This window comes from Carcharodon carcharias, chromosome 3 (genome assembly GCF_017639515.1).
Source record: "Carcharodon carcharias isolate sCarCar2 chromosome 3, sCarCar2.pri, whole genome shotgun sequence".
NCBI classification, from domain to species: Eukaryota; Metazoa; Chordata; class Chondrichthyes; order Lamniformes; family Lamnidae; genus Carcharodon; species Carcharodon carcharias.
In genome coordinates, this window is record NC_054469.1 from 107,675,420 (window position 1) to 107,701,058 (window position 25,639).

The window sequence follows — 25,639 nt, forward strand, 5'->3', positions numbered from 1 at the left end:
TACATCCCATTCATCTACACCCATAGAATTTAAGAGCAAGTAAGCAATAGCAAAGGTTTAGGGATCTCCGAAAGTGTGTAACTATTTTTTTTACTAGCTAAGATTGTGTCACCTACAAACACAGACACTGGTATGCTTCCAGTGATGTGTCCAGCTTGGACTATCCTCCCTGTCAGGGAATTATTTTGCTGGATTATCTGGATCCAAGTGTGAAAAATCCCAATGCCTATGACAAGAATATCCTACTAGGTTCCCTCAATGAGCTGAATTGACTACCAAGCATTTGCAGCATTTTAGAGGACAGTGGAACCACCTGGCTCAGGTATTGAATTTCTAAGTCTGTCTCAGAGAATTGACTCTGTGCCATTTCCCATGTCCCATCGGCCGTCTTGGCGTCAAATTAGATCCATACCGGATGCTGCATATGCCCCCTTCAAGGAAGATAGTTGGTCAATGAGACAGCTGATAAGTGTGGGTTTGATCCTTCACTCACAGACAACATGTACCAGGAACTCATCTTGACTGGCATGGAGAAGCACCTAAATGGGAGACTGGTGCTTTACTGCTACCACAGCAGTCAATGGTTGTACGTCATAACTTAGATTCTGATTGTGTCCAAAAGGCCCCATTGAAGCTTAGGTTTGCGCTCCCCTGAGCCAGATTTGCATTTCTGTCAAGGTTGCACAATCCCAAGTTCATCTATGTCAAAGGAGCATGCTCAGTGCACTGATAAACCAGTAATAATAAGCTTTTAGTTAACGTTGTGAAGAAATGCTGTTTTCTGGTATTCTGAATGGTAACACTGGCTGTTAATGTATTTCCCTGCCTCCTTAACTCAACTTCTAACCAGGTTTATTTTTGAAGACAGTTCATCACATGGAAGGAGGACTGACTACTGTATATAATGTATACACAAGTTCTCTGTAGAAATATTATTCTAACATAGCAGGAAAAAACAAAAAAAAAGTATTGGACTTGGAGGTGAGCGTGTGTATCTGTGACTGTCTGTGAATACTGACTGTGTGCAGTTTATTAGGTTTAAACCATGCAGTACATTTCTGTCTTAATGATACAGTAGTTCTTTCCCATAAGGAAACATTTTTATTTCCTGCCAATATCAAAGACCCACAAAGTAATATAGTTATTTAATGTTTCTGTTCTTTTATACAGCAGCAAAAAAGGGTAAAATTATGGAGAAGGCTGTGCCACTAATGGCATTTTCCAAATCATATTCGTGCACAAATGCTTTAAACTAGACTGGAACTGCCAGGATAAAATGTAAATGGACAGGAGGTTTCTTGTACCCTTATACTGCATGAATCAATTTTTAATAAATTGTTCCGAATCTGTTTTTATGAATAAAATACAAAAACTCAAGATTCTTGTACTCTTGTTCTGTGGAATAACCTGACTCTTACAGATGAGAGAGGTGCATGTTGGCTTCCTGTTGCTTCCCATATTGCAACACTGCTCAAAGACTGCTGTGTGCAGAGATTACTTTCACACCATGAGCTTCTTGTAACAATCTTATTCAAACTGCCATGTCACAGACAACGAATAATATTCCCTCTGACAAAAATGGCTCAGTTCATCAGAAAATGTCTGCTAAACTTAATTCCTTTACTTGTTTGACATGCTAATAAATTGAAGGATCATCAAAGTTATAATGTTTTACTATATGATTCAGCCAAATTTGAACTTGTTAGATATTTTGGTATTTTAAAATTGGTTTGAGTGCATTGTGGGAAGGGTATGAAGGGGTGGGTTGGGGGGGAGGGGTGTTGGGAAGAGCTACCAGCCCATGTTCTTTGAATGTGGAATTGGGAGATGTATTTTTCCAAAATATATCTTGTTGGGAAAGGTGGTCCCAAAGTTTGGTTTTCCTGATTGCAGCTGGCACTGGCTGCCTCAGGACAAATCTGTTTTCAAATAACTGTTAGGATCTATGCACATGCAAATAAGCAGCCCACCACCCATATCAGATATGTGAGCACAGGACATGATTTTGTTTTGTGCTTTCCCAATGGCGGGTGGGCATGTGTGCATGGTTCCTGCTTCCTATGGTGGGACTTGGTAGGCCATCTATGTCCCAAAAGAGGTGCTGCGAGGCCTAATTTATAGATCATAAGAACTAGGAGCAGGAGAAGAATATATACCTTCCCAGCCAGCTCTGCCATTTCATATTCCCATATCCCTTGATTCCCTGAGGGACCAAAAATCTGTCCATCTCAATCTTAAATATATTAAATCATGGTGCATCCACAACCCTCTGGGGTAGAGAATTCCAAAATAACACAGCTGTTTGAGCAAAGAAATTTCTCCTCATCTCATTCTTAAATGTTGAGTCCCTTATCCTGAAACTGTGCCCCCGTGTTCTACATTCCCCAGCCAGGGGAAACATCTCAGTGTCTATCTTGTCAAGCCCTTTCATAATCTTGAATGTTTCAATGACATCACCATTCTCAATTTCTAAACACAAGCAAACATAAGTCCAATTTACTCAGCCTCTCATTCCAGGAACCAATCTAGTGAATCTTCACTGTGCTGCATTCAATGCAGCATATCCCTCCTTAAAGATGGAGACTAAAATTTCACACAGTATTCCATTTACGGTCTTACCAAAGCCTGTACAATTGTAGAAAGAGTTTTTTATTCTTGTACTCCAATCCCCTTGCAATAAAGGCCAACATGCCATTTGCTTTCCTAATTATTGCTGTACCTACATGCTAACTTCTTGTGTTAGTTGTGTGAGTACACCCAAGTCTCTCTGACCATCAGCATTTCCAAGTTTCTCACCTTTTGAAAAAATATTTTGCTTTTCTATTGTTATGACCAAAATGAATAACCTCTCAATTCCCCATACTGTAGTCCATCTGCCACCTTGTTGCTCACTCACTTAACATGTTTTTCAGCCTCTTTGTGTTCTCCTCACTTTCCCATCTAATTTTGTATCATCAGCAAACTTAGATACATTACCCTCTATGGCTTCACCTAATTCATTAATATGGTTTGTAAGAAGCTGAAGCCCCATCACTGATCCATATGGCATTCCATTAGTCACAGCTTGCCAAATTGAAAATGTCCCATTGATCCCTACTCTCTGCTACCTGTCCATTAACCAATCCTCTATGCATGGAATATATCACACAAGAGCCCTTATCTTGTGTTATAACCTTTTGTGAGACACATTATCAATACCGTTTGGAAATCCAAGTATACTACATCAAGTGGCTTCCCTTTATCTATCCTGCATCCTCAAAAAATTCTAATATATTTGTCAAACAGAATTTCCCTTTCATAAAACCATGTTGACTTTCTAACAATACTGCATTGTGCATGAAGACTTCTTTGGTAATACGTTCCAGCACTTTCTTGATGACTGGTGTTAGGCTAACTGGCCTGTAGTTCTCATTTTCTTTCTCCCTCCTTTCTTGAGTAGCAGTGGTGGGGGGATCATTCCAGAATCCTGGGAATTGAGGAAAATCATAGCCAGCACATCCAACATCTGTGTATCTATCTCTTTTACACCGCTAGGATGTAGGCCATCAAGTCTCTGGGGAAATGTCAGATTTTAGTCCCTTGGGCTTTGCCAGTAGTTTTCCTCTGCAGATATTAATTACCTTAATTTCCTCAATCTTATTAGCCCCTCTGTTACCCTCTGGAGGACGCAAGTTGCATACAAGAATTAATGTGTAGCCAGACATAAAGGGTCAAATTTTCTGAGCCCACTGATGGCAGGCATGATAGGTGGTGTGGCGTAACCTGCTTCACGACGGCATGAATGCAGGTTGCAATTGTGCGCTCAGCCCGCCGATGGTGGGCCACGTTTCCTGCCATCGGTCAGCAGGGAGCTAATTGTAATACATTAGCATTTAATTAAAAGGCCATCCCGCCAGGATCTTGGTGTCTGATGGGCTTGAGTGTGAGTTGGGAGTGATGAAAAGAGTGACTTACCCTGGTAGAATGGAAGAGATCATTCAACCTTTTGCAGCAATGGGTGGCTGTCCTCCTCTGCAGGGCATTTGTGCTGCCACTGCCTCCCAAGCCGGGTTGGTGACTTTGCTACCCCATCCTGCGGCCAGAGCGGGGGTAGGGCACATCTCATTGGGCCTCCATGACATCCAGTAGTTGCTTGAGGAGCCTACTGTTGAAGCGGGGGGGCTGCAGTATTTTTTCCTTTGTTAGGCCTGTCTCCTGGCAGTTGTGGTGAGCTGGTGGCGATGAGCGCTTTGCTGGCGGCTGCCTTTTAAAGATGGCAGCTGGCGTGATGCAACAGTGGGGGATTGCGAGCTGGTGAATGAGGGCCCGCTTGCCATGGAAACTGCGTGTTTCCCGGGAATGAATAAATAATGAGGTGGGTTTGAGATGATACAGCGTGAAAACCCGCCATTTTCATCGGCGGGTTGGATTCCATTTTACCTGCCCACGGCCGCACTTAGTGCAATTGTGGGGAAGTTCTGGCCAAAATATTTGATTAATGTCTCTGCCATTTCCTCAGTTCCCCATGATTATTTCTTCTGTCTCTGCCAAGGTTTACTTTAGCTACTTCTCTTCCTTTTTATATCACTGCAAAAGGTCTATTTTAATATTCCGCTCATGTTTACTCTCTTATTCTATTTTTTTCCCTTGGTATCAACTTTTTGGTAGCCCTTTCCTGCACAATGCACTAATAGTGCACTAACAATGCACTTGGAAAAGCATAGCATGTTTAGAACAAGTTAACATGGTTCAACGAAAGGGAAGTTCTGTTTGACAAAGTTATTAGAGTTTCTCTAAAACACTGCCAATCTTCTGACTTACTACTGTTCTTTGCAACAAGCCTCTTCTTTTAATCTAATTTTATCTTTAACCTCCTTCATAAGCCACAGATGGATCTCTTTTTGTTCTTCAGTGGAATGTATTTTTGTTGAACATTTTGAATTATTTCTTTAAATGTTTCCTACTGTTTATTTACCACTATACCTTTTAGTCTATTTAGCCAACCAGCGTGATTCAAGTGAAGACTGTCCCAATGGCACAGCTCCCTCTTTCCCCAGTACCGGTGCCACTGCCCCCATGAAACAATACCCATTTCTCCCACACCAATCTTTGAGCCACACATTCAACTCTTAGTTTGATGGCCCTTCATCAGTAATCTAAATTCAAATGGGCAGATTCATGAGGATAGCATATTTTATGTTAAAAGCTCACTGGCTTAACCATCAAAGAGCTGTGATAGTCAATATGGACTGAAAAACACACCAAATATATAGTGACAATGGGTTAACTGCTCAAGACATTGTCATAGCTGCCCAAGACTGGCAATGAGGTGTCAAAAAAGGGCTTATCAACACCAACACATGACTGGATGAAGATCCAACATATTTGGCTCTGCTTTGGTGCCAATCCCTTACTAATGTCAAAAGTGAACTTCTATTTCTGGATGATACCTTAATATTGGTTGCAGATGAAGCATCTCATGTTTATGAATGTCAAAGCGTTAAGAGCCTTGGAAAAAGGCTTTAGGCTCCTCACCTCAAACCAAACCACCCAAGGTTGATAAGTATATTTATCTTATTGGCTTAAGTGTGAATAAAACAATTGGCACCTTATAGTGCTACTTGGATGGATCTAGTTGAAACATTTTGGGTTGCTGTTGTGTAGTCAGAAGACACTGATTGATTGACAGTTCCAATGTAGTATCAGGAACCATTAATGGAGGGGGTGAGATTGGCCAGTGTCATTTATGCTGGGGCAGGGCAGCCTTTCAGTTTTCTCCTGAAAACTATCTTGGAGTCTATGGATCAGACTGAAAAACTTAAGACAACTTCAGCATGCAATGGGGTCATGTTAAGCAATCAGCCAACATGAAAGGCCTGTTTAAAAGCCTCAGGCCATTTTTCACTATTTATCACTCATGGGCAATAAATATTTGTGCAAGAAATTTAAAACTTTTAATTTTAACAATGCAAAAATTCATTTTCTGATGAAACTGCATCAATTCAACAACATTTGACAAACATGCAGAAACTTGTAAATTTTGAGGAAAAATGACCTGCTGAACAATGAACTTAATGAATTAATTTTCAATTGAAGAATAATTCATGCATAAGTATCAAACATACTCCCACTGCTTCTTCAAGGTGGAGTTTGTCCATAACCTGCAGGGGTGAAGACTTGGTCACATGGGACATTACAGGTATCACAGCTAGTTTGTCCTTTATAGAATTTGACTATGATCGGAACACTGCGACTGAGTACTGGCTCATTCCAATCACCTGTAAAATTTAAAATAATGCATTTGGTGGTGTGTCACTATGATTTTTATTGTTCCTTTCCAGACACCACACAAATATAAAAACAGGCATCATAATCTTGCCTTGAGTTCTCATAGGTGTACAGAATGATTTGAAAACCTGCTGAGAGATTCATTCCTGTATATAAAAACAGAAAATGCTGGAAAAACTCAGAAGGTCTAACAGCATCCGTGGAGAAAAAAAAGAGTTAACGTTCTGAGTCCTTATGGCTCTTCTTCAGAGCATATTCATCCATTCATTTCTGTATAACCTGTTATTCATCGAAATAGGCCTCATTTGGACTTTGCTTTACTCCAGGTAGCCACTTGCAGGCAGCTCAAGAAACATGAAGAGGGCAAGTTTCCCATAGACAATGTCACAGGTGTCATTTATTACTGATTAGAATAATTTTAGCTCTGCGGCAGGGTGGAAATCACATTGGAAATGTTCAAACATGGAGCTGTGAGAAACTTGGACAGAGAATTGGGAGATGACAACATGTTCAAGGGCTTTGGAGATAAGGATAGTAGTTTGCAGAGGCAAGGTGGGCTTTTGAGGATGGGGTGATGATAGCAAACCTGAAGAGGAGACAGAACGATTTATAACATCAGGTAGCATGAGGCCATGAATGGGGAGTTGAGTAGCGATCAATTTAATGGGGATAGGATCGAGAGGAGGTAGGTATCATGAACAAACTAAACTTGGTGACAGTATGTAAGGAGATAGGAGAGAAATTAAAAGGCAATTCAAGTTGAGGTATAGAGCAGGAAGCTTGCCAGAAACTAAGCTTGGTGGGCTGGGGGAAGGGATGGGGCAGACGCAGCTGAATGGATCGTCTCAATCTTACTAATAGGAAGCAATGAGCTCCTCCCACTTGGTTGGTTGTAAGTGTGGAGGGGAGAGGGGATCAAGGAGAAAGTTGGTAGTGTATCCAAGAAGCACTGCTTTAGCACCTGATTCTGGGAAACTCCGAGGTAATTTGGGATTGTTGGTAAGTGGGGAATGGAGATAGTGTGTAAAGATCCCACCAAAGCAAACCCTGCCTCCAGTTCAGTGATGTCATCAGCTGTCACCAGAGACTGTGATGATAGTCTGGGGCAGAGAAAGAGAACATAAGAAATAGGAGGAGTAGGCCATTCCGCCCATTGAGCCTGCTCAGCCATTCAATAAGATTACAGTTGATCTGATTATGGCCTCAACTCCACTTTCTTGCCTGTACCCCATACTTCTTGAGACTTTGTTGTCAATCAGAAATCTGTCTGACTCAGCCTTGAGTCGGGGCAGGGGCATATGGTGGGGTGGGGTGGGGAAAATCGGTGAAGGGAAAGGGGAGAGGTATTGCGCTGGTGAAGAAGCCTCAGGGAGAGGAATTTTAGGGGCAGAAAATTGGAGCAGGTGTGACGGGAAGGGTAGAAAAAAGGTATTGGGGAAGGGAAGAAAGGTTTGGATTTTGGGAGTGCGTGGAGTGGGGGGGTCAGGAGGTTTGGACTCAGGTTGGGGGAGGGGGTGTTGGGGGACGGCTCTGGGAGGGAGAGCAGAATGGTTTCTCCTAATTTCTATCATTGTATGTAATGCACTTCATTGGGTCCAAGCCCATGGAAAGGTTTGAAAATGTTAGTGCTGAAATTAGTTTAGGATCATGTGCTGCCCTTTCGTGTGATCTCTCAGTTTGGTTCAGGTCAGTCTATGTGGTTGGTTTTGACATGTGAAATCCTAGTACATATCAGCTGTGGATGAGGCTCCCAGTTCAGATTTGTCACGTTGACAAAGAAGCAGAGAGCAAGGAGGTAGGTAGGGAAAAACGAGAATTGACATTTACAGATGTCAAATGGTCAGAATGTCACAAGGTCAACCCTCCTGGAATTCTACATACTAGAGCTGGGAAATCTACATTTGGCTGACTGGTATATTTTGTTACAATTATGTTTTAAAGATTTAGAATCTTCACAAGTGAGAAAATTAGCCAGTACCTCAAGTTCTGACCTGAAGTTACAATACCGGTTGTTCCAGACTTCATTCGCAGCTCAAACTCTGTTGCACCCAGAATACCAATTTGCTTGGTTTTCTCCACCAAACATCTATCTCCACACAAGTACAGTCTCTTCTATTGGTGGGGTGGGAGGAGGGGGGATAGTTTTCTCATCAAATTGACACACATGATTTGTAACTGCTTTTATTCTATTTTGATTTGCTCCAGTATTTCTGACAGCATATATAATGCAAACAGTATCCATGGTAATTCACAAGAGCTATTAATAGATGCTTCAAGTTGGCTTTCTTCCCTTTTAAAATGTTAAGATCCTCAAAATTCTTTTCAACGCTGAATTCCCATTTACTGTGCATATTCGTTTTTGTTAATCTAAAATTAGGGGACTTCTAAAATAATGGAATAAAATGCAAAGCATTGTTTAGCTAAGAGTTAACATTCAGCACTTGTTTCTACAGATCATTACCATCTGTTTACATTTGGTTGATCAGCCTGGCTGCCTAACAGAAATATATTCTGAAACCCTGTGGTGACATCATCCCTCTGCAGGGTGTATATAGATATGAAATTGTCAGTTTGTAAGCATCTATGTTAGACTTTGAAACTCAATTCAAAATTATGAGCACCCTAACCAGAACTTATACATTATAATACGGTTACAGATTTGACATGATCTTTCCCCCAAGGAAATCTCAAATTTTGTGAACAGCATAGATCTTCGAAGAGCGCGTCTCTTAAATGACAAATACATTTTAGCAAATGAGGCCATTTACAACAAAAGCATTCTGTACAACTGATTTAATGCCAGTCCGAAAAAATGGGAGCAAAATAGCTTCAATCAATCTCTCCCAGAGGTGTAAAAACAAAAAACTGCAGATGTTGGAAATCCAAAACGAAAACAGAATTACCTGGAAAAACTCAGCATGTCTGGCAACATCGGCGGAGAAAAAAAGAGTTGACGTTTCGAGTCCTCATGACCCTTCCGTTCTGTGGAAGGGTCATGAGGACTCGAAAGGTCAACTCTTTTCTTCTCTGCCAATGCTGCCAGACATGCTGAGTTTTTCCAGGTAATTCTGTTTTTGTTCTCCCAGAGGTGTGCTTGTCAAACAATATACATCCATACTATTTAGAAACTCAAGTAGGTGATGTGATCCCCAAACTGATATATTGACATCCTTCTGCCAACAAGTGGTTTCTTGGAGGTCACATAGATAGGGGTCCGCCATGTGAGTTCCTAGGAACCACTATTTGAGACTTACTTAGTATTAGAGATAGATACATTGGAACGATTAGATGACAACTGCACAGTCTGAGAGGTGGTCATAAACTCTGACTATTAAGCTTGATCACATTAGAACTAAATTTGAACTCAGATTACTGAAGTCACATTTATGGATGTAAAATATGCATAATCTAATTTAGTGGAGTAATTTTAATTTTGTTACATTCAATTTGCCAGAAGCAGCCAGCATAGCAGGTACAGCAAATTTGATATGTGATGGTCACTGAATGAAGGGACTGATTATTGTAACAGGACATACCAAGTGATACTTTCCAAAAGCTGATGCATTAATACAGTCAGTACATAGTATAAATGTCCTTCTGAGCCATCTGTCTGAAAGCTGCAATTCATGCCAGGTAAACAAGGTCACTCACTGCCACCACTCATCTATGAGCCTGGACTGTGTGTGTCAGCCAGTTGGTCAACTTTGGGAACTATTAAAGCATTTTGATGATACAACTGCTTAAAATCATTTTCTCTTGCAAAGCAACGTGCTTATTCCGAGCACAGTCAATCGTCACATCAGTATTCCCAAAAGTGAGCTAGGAGCACCCTCTGTTGGTTTGCAACGATTGTTGCAAAACTACAGCTAGTTTATTGTGTACTACACAGCAGCTTTTTAAAAATATTGCCAGTGAAAGCAATCATTGCTTGATGTATTAAAATATATTCTTCATAATTTAATAGCTAAGTTATATCACAATAAAATCAATGTTGATAAGTTATAAATATAACTTTGCGATACATACATTGGTGTATAAATTAAGTACAGTAAACATGTAGAACAGAACATTATCACAGTGATTCGTTTCTCCTCCCTCTCATCCCAACCAAGCTACAAAGACAAAACTCTCAACGTCAATTAGGTTTCAGAGGAATGAGAGAAGAAAGAAAGAAATCACACATTAACCCGCCACTTATTTTATGGAGCTGAGCTGACAGAAAGAAGTCTACGGGTGAATTTAACAAAATGATACCTGATGTGGAAGCTCCTAGAGAGAAGCCAGGAAGTTTTAGGAAAAATATTGTGTGCAACAGACTACAAAAAAGTAACTATTTTTCCAAATCTGATCTTATTATATTTGACCAAGTAATTTTATGCAGAACAAGTATTTTTTTTAACTTGTTACTTGTAACTTGGAGAACCTTCCTATTATAGTTTATTGAGCCTGGTAGATAACTGCAAATAGCAACCAATATAAAACAGCTCTGCAAACAGTACCTGCTGAAGAAGTCTAATTATTTGCACTATAAACTGTTAAATAATTAGAAAAATGTGTTTGAAATGTGCCGACTCTGATTACATCAATTGTGCTGAAATACCATTTAATTGTTGTTAACTACTGCAACAATTCTAGGAATCATTACTCGGTTGCTTGATGAATTCCAAGGGCCTTATTTACACTTGTATCTTGCAGTTTTCAATGAACATTTTCTAAGCTCTGCTAAAGTTGCATTTGAAGCCTGTCTGCTTCCCATTTGCTTGTGCATGGATTATTGGGGAATTAGAGAAAACAAGTTTCAAAAGCATTTACATTAAAATCCAAATCATAAAAGAAAGGTGGAGCCCTTTTATTCTTCCTCTAATAGTGTTGCTCATACAGCCTACTACACTTAGCTCCATCATCTGGCAGTGCATGGGAATGTTATTACATAGCAATTATGGCAGACTGACACACACAATATCTATTAACACGTAGCCGAAAACACACAATGAAGATATGCGCATTTGCAAAGTCAAGAAACATTTAAAGCTAATTCAAAAAAAAAAGCAATTAGGACACGTACAAAACCTTGAAAAGGTAGCTGATTTATTGTGCACGTGAAATGATATGATATGGATCTACTGAGCTCAGTGGCAAACAGATCACCATTGCAGTATGCTGATGTTCTCCTTCAGTGTTGGATTCAAACCGTTGGTTCAGGGAAAAAAAAACCTAGCCATACATAAGCTGAGAAAATGGCACCTAGGAGTGACATTTAAAATAGCGAAGGTAGAAGAGCTTTGTAACAGCTAATGCTTCTGGAGTAACTGGTTTCATTTTTTAAAATAAATAGTGTCCCAAAATAAAAATAATTTTACAACAACAATTAAAAACATTTGATTGCTTATTTATTGTCAAGATAAAAATTCAAAAGAAAATTGGTTTGAGGCTAAAAACAACCTGACAGAATAATGTTGGGGTTAAAATGATTATGGTTAAATTAAATACATTATGCTGGGAGCATGATTTGTTTTCCTATTAGTGGGGAAAGGACTGTTGTCTCAGGCATATATACACAGATGGTACAGGAAGGGAGAACAGTCCAGAACATTTTGAGAGAATGCTAAAATTTCTAGAAACTGTTAATGGAAGTTGTCATGAACCCCATTTAGCAAACTGAAATTGTGGAACACAATTCTTTTTCAAAGTTCATTGTGTCTCTAACATTAGAAACCCACCATCGCTGGAAGAATGCTTGCAAATCCTTGATTAATACATTTATTAAAAATAAATTCTATCCCATTGCACTTTTCAATTATTGTTAAGCTTCTGGACAACAGAACAACATTGCAGAAAGAAATGCTGTACTGTGCTGTTTCAAGCAAGTGTTCTCTTCCACAAAACTGCTGACAAATGGGCTAAAAAGGGGTCCTGTGACGGTCACACTTTCATATTTTTCTCTGTCGTATGCACGATAGCTCCAGAATGCTACACATTTGTTCTGTGTTTGCTCTTGTTTCTGCCACTGTATACCAGAAGAATGTTTCTCTTCAATCATAGTACCATTTTCCTTTGGGTAGCTAACATTGCTTTCCAGAAGTTAGAAAAGGATATCAATATTTGATGGAATTTTGTCAGCCAGAAATGCAGCAAATCTGAATAAAAACTTTCTTCTTTTCATGTTAAAGGGACAATCTATTAACATTGAAAATACTGATACCGTGATCAGTACTACAACTTGCTAGCTGTAACCAGTTGCTGTCACCCTCATCATTATAACCTGCTCTTCCCACAGATTGTCTCCACCGCAGACGTTTAACGGTTAGAGTATGGCATTGTCTGAAACAAAAGTAGTTAAGGGAAGTAAATAAAAGACCAGTTGGTCATAAATATCAGACTGATCTGAGATGATGAGTGTAAATTCCATTATTCATATAATTAGTGCACTATGATTCAGTGTTGTCAGCTGAGAGACCGACTTGTCAAAATGTTCAGGTACAGAACACAGTAGAATTACCATAGTTATTAACAATTATCATCCTGTTTGTAATTTACCCCAAATCAAGCTGTATATCAAATCCAAGCTTGAATACATTATCAGGCCCACAAATGCATGGACATGATGAAATGGGTAGCAACAAGTTTTGAAGGTTTACAATCATAGAAATGTCAATAGGGTTGGGCTTATTTAGATACATTCTCCAGAATTTTAAAATATTTTTCTTCAAGTATTTATCCAATTTCCTTTTAAATGCCATGATAAATTTTGCCACTTAAATGGCCACTTTTGGTAACACATTTCATAGCTTTTATGATGCCACTATTAATCTTTACAATCCTCCCCCCACCACCCCCATTCACCCCCTTATGACTGATGTACTTAAAAATGTACCTGCCAACTCATATATAGTTTTGAGCGCTTCCCCTCTTAACCTTCTATGCTGCATCGAATGCTACAGGGAACCGGCTGGGAATTGAGACTAGCTGAGTTGCTCTTGCAGAGAGCTGTCATGGACATAATAGGGCAAATGGTTTCTCTCTGTGCTGAAGCCATTTTATGATTCTAATTATATCATCCATTTGGGTATAATTCCATTAAATCTACGTCATGGAGCAAATGCCCTTCCTATAACAAGGAGAATACAAAGATGGGTGGGAAAGTAAGTTGTGAGGTAGACACAGTCGGCAAAGATATATAGATGGTTAAGTGAATAGGCAAAAAATTTGGCAGATGGATTATAATGTGGGAAAATATAAGAATATTCACTTTGGTAGGATGAATAGAAAAACAAATATTATTTAAATAGAGAGAGACTACTGAATTCTGCAGTACAGATGCATCAAGGTGTCCTCATAACATGAAACACAAAATGTTAGCAAGCAGGTACAACAAGTAATTAGGAAGACAAATAGAATATTGGCCTTTATTGCAAGGGGGATGGAGTATAAAAGTAGGTAAGTTTTGCTACACTTATACAGGACGTTGAAGAGAGCATGCCTGGAATACTACATACAGTTTTGGTTTCCTTGTTCAAGGAGGGATATACAACCATTAGGAATAAGTTCAGAGAAGATTCACCAGTTTATTTTCTGGGATGAAGAGGATGTTTTATGAGGATAGGTGGAGTAGTTGGTATCTATACTCATTAGAGTTTATAAAAAATAAGAGGTGTGGCCAGGTTTCCTTGCAGACAGGAAGACGCTGGGGACCTTTAAAAATGGCAGCTGGAACCTAGATCTGGAAGTCCATAAGACATAGGAGCAGAAGTAGGCCATTCACTGAGATCATGGCTGATCTGATAATCCTCAATTCCACTTTCCTGCCTTTTCCCCATAACTCTTGATTCCCTAACTGATTAAAAATCTGTCTGTCTCAGCCTTGAATGTATACTTAAAGACACAGCCTCTACAGCCCTTTGTGATAAAGAATTCCACAGACTCACCACACTCTGAAACAAGAAATTCATCCTTATCTCTCTCTTAAATGGCACCCCCTTACTTTGAGATTATGCTCTCTGGTCCTAGACTCTCCCACAAGGGGAAACAGTCTCTCAGCAACCACCCTGTCAAGTCCCCTAAGAATCTTATATGTTTCAATAAGGTCGCCTCTCATTCTTCTAAACTCCAATGAGTACAAGCCCAACCTACTCAACTTCTCCTCATAAGAAAATCCCTCCATACCCAGGATCAACCTCGTGAACCTTTTCTGGACTGCCTCCTATGCCAGTATATCTTTCCTTAGGTAAGGGGACCAAAATTGTTCACAGCATTCTAGGTGTGGTCTAAATAGTGCCTTGTATTGTTTTATCAAGACTCCCCTATGTTTATTCCCCATTCCCTTTGAAATAAAGGCCAACATTCTGTTTGCCTTCCCTATTATCTGTTGAACTAGTATGTTAGTTTTTTGTGATTCATGCAAGAGGACTCCCAAATCCCTTTGTACCGCAGTTTTCTGCAGTCTTTCTCCATTTAAATAATATTCAGCTCCTCTATTCTTTCTGCCAAAGTGCATACCCTTGCATTTTCCTACATTATATTCCATTTGCTAAATTTTTGCCTGCTCGCTTAACCTGTCTCACCCCTATTTCCGGCAGATCCCATTTTTGTCAGTACAATAACGGGGGTTGGGCATGGAGTGCAAAGCAGCAAATTACAAATCTGCTTAGCTTTTTAAACTCTGTGCACAGGACAAACAGATCCTATTTTCACTCCAGGAACATCCTCAGCCCTCAGTGTGTGTTCCACAACTTTACGGCGAAGGCGTAAATGCTCGTGAAGGGTGGACATGTTATGTAGAACTGCCCCCAGGCTATCAAGTTATTTAAATCTCCTGCCTTTTAAATTTTGAAAACACTGTCTCCCTGTGTCTTAGAATGAAAATAATCTGTTATGGTGGTTTTAATGGATGTTTGTTGACATAACCCTAAGTGCTATCATTAGCATTATTACAGTTTGACTGCTTCCACAATCTTTCATTATCACAGTGAGGAGCTGAGAGTTCACAGTTTGACTGACAGCTCCAAGAGACTATTAAAGGCTGCCTTTGATATGGAGTTATAATACAAATGTTTGTTTTATTAGGAATTAAGGACTTGAGGAGATTTAAATGTTTTGAATGGGCTGTCATGAATGAGAGTTTTTTTATATACTGAAGTCTATAATAGATACTTAGAACTTTATTTTATTTCACCTCAGCATGGTTCCTAAGGTCTGCTAATGGTGGATATTGGGTGAACCGACATGGAGGGTATGAGGGGTCACTGATGGTAGGTAAAGCGACATGGGTTGGCATGGACTATATGAGGGACCACATGGGGGGGGGCATGGATTGGCATGAGTTGACATAGTTGGAATATAGGAAGTGGTGGGTATGAGCGGGTGAGGGCTAAAGGGCCTAATACTTAACAGCACAACCGGGACGAAATCCCAGAGAACAGAGGTGGGCCTCTTACCTAGCCCGTCTTGGCACTTGGCAGCTCTTGTGGTTGTCTCTGATATGCGTCTGACTCTATCACTCACCTGGCCTCCTGGAATAAAAATTGCGCCATTCAGGGCACTTTTTCCTGAAGTTGGTTTGCCGAGCTGGGAAATTTCTCGACGCAAGCTACCCGCATGTAAGATGAAATCCAGCCCCATATAAATGCAAGCCTTTCTCCCTTTCTAGTGAAGGAGAATTATGCCATCTAAATATACGTGTACCACAACTCTTAACATCTGTACAAGATGAAAATTATTTGTTTCAAATCTATCGCTGTCATGTAAACATATATTTATGTTGAAACAGAACCCATACAATCCAGTGAAGAGAGATCATTTAATAAAGTGCTGCTCTAATGTAAGATTTATATATTACTAATGGCAATAAGTTGATGTTTATGTGCATTCACATGATGCCCAGTTTTTGTTTCTTTGGAGGAAAGGCTAAATTTAGTTAAAATTTAGTCAATTATTGAGACAGACCGTAACAGTAATTAATATTACCCAAATGCACTCAAATGCAATCCCAAGTATGCAAATTCTTAATTGGAATCCAATATCCAGGCTGAATATTCCCAAACAAAATTTGTTTAAAAGCTAATGAAGCACTTTTAAAAACATTCATTCACATAGATTAACAAACTGTAATGCAAATGGCTTCAAAATAGTTTAGTGACACAGAGGGAAATTGCAAACAGGATATTTAAATTATAGATTAAAACACAGCTGTAGCAGCTAAGATAATATTAAAGGGGAAGTATTTATTCTCCCATGAGTCAGATAAGAGAATGGTTTATTTTATCAAGTTTTGATTATAAAGGACTAATTAAATAAAGTCATTCCAAGCTGCATCCATAGCAATGTAACAAAAGCACCTATACTGTTCACTACAATGTTAACTGTATGCACACAAAGGATACGATTTGTCCAGTTTCAAACATTTCATCCAGTCTGCACTTGCTGAAGTATTTTCATTTGGTTTCCATTTGTATAATAATATGTTTCCACAGTCCAAACCCACTGCAAGAATGTAGCTATCAGAGAGAAAGAAAAAGAACTAATTTTCCAACAGGCGACTGCTACAGTTATATATACATTGCTAGCTTTCATTTACATCAAATATGACAGTAGCATTCAACTGTATACAAGTGAGTTATATTCACAAACTTCGAAAGATCAAAATATTTAGATTCATTTTCCTTCGACACATTGGTGCTGAGCTGTAAACTTCTGGTCAGTGAACCAGAAGTTCCTAGTTAAAGTCTTGACTGGATTAAAATGTTGAATTGCTGTCTTTTCAAGATGGGTCGATTCATTTTTCAGAATGACCTTGTGGTGTAATATGAACACAAAGTAGTTCTTAGGGCACATCACAGCTTTGTGAAAGATAAAACCTCTCGCCGCCAGCGTTCCAGCTATTTCCTAACGCCACTTTCCTTGGTTTTTCTCCAGATAGGTGCATTTCCAACAGGGCGACATTGTTCTAAGCACTGACTGTAGAATTAACACCTGTAACATTATTTTTGTAATATATGCCACAGTAAGAATGCAATTATTATACTTAATAGCTTTGGGCTCTTTGTGAACTTGTACAGACAAATTACTTGTCAAAAGGTGCAATTGACTTGGCTTGTAAATAGTGAGACCTACATGAAGTGCAGTGTGGAAAGAAGGGAAGAAATGAATATTAAATGAGGGGATTTAAACTGTGTTCTGATGCAACAGCACAAGACAGAACAAGCATACATTCCAACAAGCTCTTGTGGAGTTGGGCTTGTAAAAGAAAAGGCCCAGAGTAAAGAAGTAAAAATAATCCCTTTCCTTTCTTAGTATCTTAAATGACTGTTAATGCTCAAAAGAAACTTTCTGTAATACACATGCCTCTATAATTACATGAAACTTTCTGTAATACACATGCCTCTATAATTGCAAATTTACCTTATGACTGTTGACATAGTGATTAATTGCAGAAGAGAACCATATCAACATATTAACCTACCTCCCATCTAGACTCGTAATAGGGCTGAAGCTGACAGCTGTGGCTGCATCTCCTACATCCAGCACTGATGAACATGGCTTGACAATGCCTTGGCATCCTTCAGTTTTTCCAGCTGAAGTCATATCACCCCACACAACCAGCTACCAGAGTGGGGGGGGGGAAAAAAACTATTTACTGTAAAGATCATGACACAACACTTAAATCAAAATTACTAATTTAAATGAGCAGAATTTAAGAATCTAGGAATCCAAACATTAGCAATGGAAATTAATGCAAAACGTGTAACACTTATCCAATACAGTTACATGCTTACTGAAACTTGGTTTTCAGTAACATTTCACGTGTGCAGTTCAATTTCTACGAGTAACTACATATGCCTCTGGCCTTCTTAAAGAATGAAACACAGGAATGCACAGGACCAGAAAAAGTATTTTGCTCAATTTGGCTGGCCCCAAAGTTCAAAAACAGAATTCACAGTTCACTACCTATAATCTCTCAACTGTCAATAATCAACATTTGTACTCAATATTAACATTCCATTTGTTCCAAGAGGAAAGATAGTTTAAAATGTGGGCAGTATTGGCAGTGTAGCTAAATTATGAACTTTTCTTGAGGTGCTTTGTAACAAAGTTGCTGATGTGCAAAATAGAACTGAGTAGTGCAAAATCTACAGCTATTGTAGAGGTGTGACGAATACCACATGACCCAGCTTATATTTTGTGTCAAATTCTTAAAACAAGCAATTCACCACCACTCTGTCTCATAGCAGGGGTGCCAATCAAGCAAATTGTTTTTTTCCTGGTGTTGAGCTTCTCGTGCACTGCTGGATCTGCACCTATCCAGGCGAGTGATGGATATTCAATCACACTCCAGACTCAAAGCTTACAGATTACAGATTGGGCAGGTCATGAGGTGAACCATTTGTCACAGAGTATTCTGCCTCTGCCCTGCTCCAGTAGCTATGTTACTATAGCTGATCATATACAACTCTCTAATCAATGGTAAACACCATAATGTTGATGGGAAACTTAGTGATGTTGGTGTTTTTGAAGGCTGGGTTGGGGGCATGAGCAGGAAGCAGTTGGGGAAAGGAGGAAAAGGGGGCTATGGTTGATCCTCCTTATTCAGGGCGATCACATATGTAGTGTGAATGCTGAACTCATCGGTTCAAGTCTGGATGTTGCACAAGTCCTGTTGTAGGCTATATTGACTTTATCCATTATTGATGGAGTTGTGAATGGAGCTGAACGGTGGAATCATTAGTGAACTGCCCACCCCTGACCTTGTGACAAGGGAAAATGTCATTGATGAAATATCTGAAGATGATTAGGTGATTAGAATGAGGAATCTGCCCTGAGGAACTCTTTCAGTGATTTCCTATAGCTGCAATGATTGCTTCTGACAATCACAGCCACCTTCCTTTCAATCAAAAATGATTCTAAACCGGAGAGTTTTACCATGACCCTCTTCGACCTGAGATTTGCTAATACTCCCTGGTGTCATACTCGATCAAATGCTGCTTTGATGTCTGAGGAATCTACTCTCATCTCTACTCTGATATTTTGCTGTAGTGTTGATGCCTGCATCAAGGGTGTAATGAACTCTGGAGCTGCATTGCTCTTGGAAGCCCAGCTAAGAGTTGGTGAACAGTTACTGGCAAATGAGTGCTGCTTGATAAGCACTATTGATAACTCCTTTCATAAATTTGCTGATAATCGTGAGGTGACAGGTTAGGACGACAATTAGCTGGGTTCGATTTATCCTTTTTTTTGTATATAGGATATATCTGGGCAAGCTTTCATTCAGTCAGGCGACTTCCATTTAATCTGCTGTCTATATTCTGAACTCCAAAATAAACAAACGCAATTAAAGAAAACATGTATTTTTTATGTATATAAAGCAGTTTCATTCTTATTTTAATATCTCAGGTCTCAACATAAAAAAGGTGTTCTAGACCTGTGCCTACAAATATGCCATAGCTTGTTTTTCTACCATTACAGAAACTTCAATGACAAAACATCAAGATATTGTGAAATTAAGTAGAAAACTCTTTTTAAAAACAAATGCAGCCTTGGGCACATGACAGTCATTTAAAATCCACTCATCTTCTGAGCGTATTTCCAGGGTTACTTCCTATACTATTTTCTATAAAGATTATGTCAATTTCTTATCTATCCCCCTCCTGACCTGCCCTGAATACTCACCTTCTTGTCACGGCTACCAGTGACAAAGTATCTACTATTGGACGTCCAGTCACAGGACCAAATAACTCGGCTGTGTACAGATGTATTTTTATCAGTGAATGCAAACAAGGAGAAAAAAGGATCTGAAATCAAAATACAAATATATTACATACAAGCAAAACACTTTCAATGTGATTAATTTCAGAGGTTCATTCAATAAAAAAAGTCAGTATGAAAACTAGATTATTCTCCATCTATTTCACTATCCTACAATGTTCAAGGCAGAAACTCCTTTGAGGCATAAAATCCTATCTGAACTAATCACCTCTTCCCAAGTATCTATTATTCATTACTCCTAAACCTCACCGCCTCGCTTTCCTCCTTTAATATGCTCCTTAAAACTTTTCACTTTAATTACGGATTTGGTCATCTGCCATAATATCTCCCTGCTTGGCTCAGGTTAAAATTTTGTTTGATAAGGCTTCATGAGACGGTTTGCTAAGTTAAAGGAGCTATATAAATACACGTTTTTGTTTCCTTTAGTTGTTGTTAACAGAAGTCCCAGATATCCTGTACAGGGCACTGCGTCAAAATGATTCTCTTAATCACAGCAAGTTTCAGTGCAAAACATCCATAAAAAGTCTGTAGGGAAGTTTTAATGTAATGAATAGCTAGCGACGTTCATTTACCAGAGACTGCAAAATTGAGGCAACTATTGGCATGTCTGCATTAAAGCAATCATAGTACTGATTTAAGAATAGAATTTCAAAAATAGTTGAAAAATCCCTAACAAATGAAATGTAATGTGTAGTAATATACCTTAGAACCTATGATAAATTTATACAGGTTAAATGTCCAGATATTCCTGAGTGACAGTGACACCCATCGACCAGGCTGTTGTGTGTTTGTGATGCTCGCATACTATTTTTCAATTTGTACAGATTTTTCCCACATTATTTTCATGCTGATTTTTTTCTAATGCTGGCCCTTGTTCAGATTAGGTTCCAGGAGACTAGCACTTGTTCCTTTAAATCTAGCTTCCAATTCATTCCCCTGGAATCTAACAAAGAAAACAGACGTGTGAAAACAGATATGTGTAAACAACTTAAAAGTTTTAAAAAGATGGTTGATTTCTTCATGAAGTGGTTAGATTTGAAATGATAGCCATAATTTTCTACATGTTGATTGCGCAAAGCCATGAAAGGAATTGGAGGAGAAGGAAGACTTGAAGGGCAAATCAGTCTCATCTCCTCTCACGCTTTGTTGATTACAGAACAATAGTGGCAGATGCTTGGAAGCAGATTTCTGCTGAGACTATAGTATCATTCAAAATACACTGAAGGTGAGAAAACAAAAACTTCTGAAAAGAAACTTTTAAAAATCTAAAATATTCCTCCAAATTGCTTTTCTATGATGTCTATAAACTGAATGGTTTGAGTGAAGATTTCAAGTTTTAAACACTTGAGGAATGATTTTCCTGGAGCTCACAGAAAGCAGCAGTATAAATACCCTGGAATGATACTGCACCTCACATCACTTCTCTGCATCTTAATTCTCCCTCAATGCTAATTTGCATGCCCTATTACGTGGGCAAGTGATGAGGCCTTAATTCTAAGGACACAAGAAATAGAAGCACTGCTGCAAGTCTTATAGGCTGCTGCTGAATAAAGGGGCCAAGGGAGAACCTGTGGATGAAACAGAGAAGGCCTGTGCATGGTTGAGCAGTGTGGAAGCTTATACTCTGCATAGAAATATCTTGAAATGTATCCAAGATGCAAATTTTGCTTGAAAATAAATGACATGCAAAGAAGCAAGATTTCATAAAAGCAGTGATAAAAAAAAATTAACAATCCATCAGCATACCAATAAGGAAAACTAGCTATTTAGGTTGGATGGAAAAACCACTATGCAGCTGTTAGGAGAAAATGACCAGAGGAGCAATGTCCAATTTCCCTGCCTTCGAATTAAGGTCATGCCGGCAGTGTCACGTAGGGCCCAATAAAAGGTAGCTAAGCCATCAGCAGCAAAGTGGCACTTCTATTTGTTAGAGCTCAGACCCACACGGGTGCTGTCAATTATATCTTGTGGTGAGTTAGAAAAAATCAAGCATATACTTGAAGTTCCTTGGCATTTATGGGGGAAAAAAACAATTTGCTCATTTGCCCTTGCAAACAGTGCATCGGTCTAATGTCAAAAATGTCACCTGAAATCTCTCAGTGGCAGAAAAGGTGGAGTGCAGTCATGGAGGCTTCGAAGTGTGTCCTCAGGTCCTCTTACAGCAGATGACAGAAATCTTATACAAACTTTCCGCGAAACCAGAGCCATCATATGTATTGGTTGCCTGAAGGGGTCTAGGAATGCTCACCTTGACTTTTAAACCCATTCAGCTGGGTATCTCCCAGTTAGCACTCTGTCTCAATAGCTGGGGTTTTCTGGTTCCGCCAATATCGGGCATCATCATGGGCGGGACAGGAAAATTTGACTCCAAATTTTCCCATCCTGCCCGTGACAATGCCCATTGCTGGTGGGACTGGAAAATCCCTCCCAATGTCTTTATATCTAGCGATCCTTCCTGCTCAACTTCCTCTATAGAATACATGTGAAAGGTGTTCCTCAACCTTGAGACATCTGGCGATGCATCCATCCCCAGGAAAAGGAAATATGGGCAGTATGAAGAGTCTGTAGCATTTTGGTAATTTTAATTTAATCCTTGTAATTGCTTAATCTAACAGTTCTCCTCTTGATTTAAAATCACCAGATCAGACAACTTGGATTCAGCTTTGTGAGGAACATAGTAACAGGAGTAGGCCATTTGGCCCCTCGAGCCTGCTCTGCCATTCAACTAGCTCATGGCTGATCAATGACCTCAATACAATTTTCTTGTACTATCTCCATATCCCTTGATGTCATTAGTATCTAGAAATCTTTCACTCTTTCTTGAGCATACTCAATGACTGAGCTTCCACAGCCCTCCAGGATGGAAAATTCCAAAGATTCATTACCCACTGAGTGAAGAAATGCCTCCTCATCTCAGACCTAAATGGCTTGCCCCTTATTCTGAGACTGTGTCCTCTGGCTCTAGACCCCCACAGCTAAGGGAAACATCCTCCCTGTATCTACCCTGTCTAACCAGAAAATAAAGGCCCAGTCTCCTCAGAGGACAATCTGCCTTCCCAGGAATGAGTCTAGTGAACCTCTGCTGCACTCACTCTATGGCAAGCATGTCCTTCCTTAGGAAACGGGACCAAAACTGTACACAATTCTCCAGGTGAGGTCTAAGCAAGGTTTTGTACAACTGAAGCAAGACAAATCCTCTTGTAATAAAGGCCACCATACCATCTGCCTTCCTAACTGCTTGTTGCACCTGCATGCTAGCTTTCAGTGACTTATAAACAAGGACACCCAGGTCCCTTTCGACATCAACGCTTCCCAATCTCTCACCATTTAAGAGATGCTCTGCACCTCTGTTCCTCTTACCAAAGTGGATAACCTCACACTTAGCCACATTATATTCCATCTGCCAATTTCTTGCCCACTCACGAAACCTGTCCAAATCGCTTTGAAGCCTCTTTGCATCATCCTCACAACACACATTCCCACCTAGTTTTTTGTCATCTGCAAACTTGGAAATACTATATTTGGTATATTTGAATATTGCATTTGACTGGATTACCCCACATTGCATGTACAGATTTTGATTTGAAATTATCATTCAGCTAAGGGTGCTAAGTTAAAATTTAAATTTTGGATGAGCTGCAACATACACGCATGCAGGTGCACCAACTTTTGAAGGAAACCCTGAATTTGATAAACTATGAGCTTTTTCTGTTAAGTCACTCAACTCTACTTGTTACACAGATGTGCAAACAATTTGCATAGCATTTATTCAGCTTCTTTGCTATTTACGTTGTGCATCAAGAAAAGTTATAAAGGGAAACCATGTGTTCTACAATATCAGCACAAACTATGTAAAACCTAAAAATTATGCAATGGTATGTGGAAACAATAGTCATCATCAATTATTGCATAAAACCAAAGAATTTTATTTGATTTAACAGTTTTAAAAATGAAGTATTCGTTTTATTATTGACATAGCATTTAAATGTCCACAATTTATTACGTCACAGCAGAAAATTGAGGATAGTGCAGTTAATGTAGTCTACGTAGACTTCAGTAAGGCTTTTGACAAGGTCCCGCATGGGAGAATAGTCATTAAGGTAAGAGCCCATGGGATCCAGGGCAATTTGGCAAATTGGATCCAAAATTGGCTAAGTGGCAGGAGGTAGATGGTGATGGTTGAAGGTTGTTTTTGTGATTGGAAGCCTGTGATGAGTGGTGTACCACAGGGATTGGTGCTGGGACCCTTGCTGTTTGTAGTGTACATTAATGATTTAGACATGAATATAGGAAGTATGATATGTAAGTTCACAGGTGACACGAAAATTGGTGGCGTCGTAAATAGTGAGGAGGAAAGCCTTAGATTACAGGATGATATAAATGGGCTGGTAAAATGAGCAGAGCAGTGGCAAATGGATTTTAATCCTGAGAAGTGGGAGGTGATGCATTTTGGGAGGACTAGCATGGCAAGGGAATACACAATGAATTGCAGGACCCTAGGAAGTACAGAGGATCAGAGGGACCTTGGTATACATGTCCAAAGATCCCTGAAGGCAGCAGCACAGGTAGATAGGGTGGTTAAGAAGGCATATGGGATACTTGCTTTTATTAGCTGAGACATAGAACACAAGGGCAGGAAGGTTATGTTGGAGCTGTATAAAACGCTAGTTAGGCTACAACTGGAGTAGCGTATGCTGTTCTGGTCGCCACACTATCGGAAGGTTGTGATTGCACTGGAAAGGTTCAGAGGAGATTCACAAGGATGTTAGCAAAATACTGCGGATGTTGGAAATCTGAAACAGAAACAGATGATGCTGGAAAAACTCAGCAGGTCTAAAAGCATCAGTGGAGAGAAAAAAAAAGAGTTAATGTTTCGAGTCCGAAGAGTCATATGGACTTGAAACGTTAACTCTTTTTTTTCTCTCCACAGATGCGATTAGACTTGCTGAGTTTTTCCAGGATTTTCTATTTTTGTTTCACAAGGATGTTGCCTTGGCTGAAGCGTTTCAGCTATGAAGAGAGACTGGATAGGCTAGAGTTGTTTTCCTTAGAGCAGAGAAGGCTGAGGAGGGACCTGATAGAGGTATACAAAATCATGAGGGGCATAGACAGGGTAGATAGGAAGAAACTTTTCCGCTTAGCGGAGGTGTCAATAACCAGGGGCCATAGATTTAAGGTAAGGGGCATGTCGTTTAGAGGGGATTTGAGGAAAAATTGAGGGTGGTTGGAATTTGGAACACACTGCCTGAGGGAGTGGTAGAGGCAAGAACCCTCACAATATTTAAGAAGTATTTAGATAGACTGATAGGCATCTACAGCACAGAAGGAGGTCATTTGTGTCCGTGCTAGTAAACAAAGACCTGACTACACTAATCGCATTTTCCAGTGCTTGGCCCATAGTCTTGGAGGCTATAGCAAAGCAAATGAATATCTAATTACTTCTTAAATGTTACGAGAGTTTCTGACTCAACCACCCTTTCAGGCAGTAAGTTCCAAACTCCCACCACCCTCTGGGTGAAAAAAATTGTCCTCAGCTCCCCTCTTAGCCTTCTATCTCTTACCTTAAATCCATGCCCCCTGGTTATTGATCCCTCTACTAATAGAAATAGTGCCT

At 39.6% G+C, this 25,639-nt stretch overlaps 1 protein-coding gene across 3 annotated transcripts in view; it reads right to left on the reverse strand.

The window, feature by feature from the left end:
- Window positions 1–11,338: 11,338 nt before the first annotated feature.
- elp2 (elongator acetyltransferase complex subunit 2) overlaps window positions 11,339–25,639 on the reverse strand; it is a 159,318-nt gene continuing 145,017 nt past the window's right edge. For 2 of the 3 annotated variants that reach the window (XM_041184735.1, XM_041184734.1), the window contains 4 exons: window positions 19,930–20,051; window positions 17,726–17,865; window positions 16,647–16,760; window positions 11,339–12,588 (listed from right to left, as the gene is read on the reverse strand). In XM_041184735.1, coding sequence (XP_041040669.1) covers window positions 12,432–12,588; window positions 16,647–16,760; window positions 17,726–17,865; window positions 19,930–20,051 — 533 coding nt within the window. In that variant the 3' untranslated portion in view covers window positions 11,339–12,431. Of the gene's footprint in view, window positions 12,589–16,646; window positions 16,761–17,725; window positions 17,866–19,929; window positions 20,052–20,727; window positions 20,969–25,639 lie in introns of those variants that run through there. The other variant, XR_005942651.1, reaches the window with a different exon arrangement.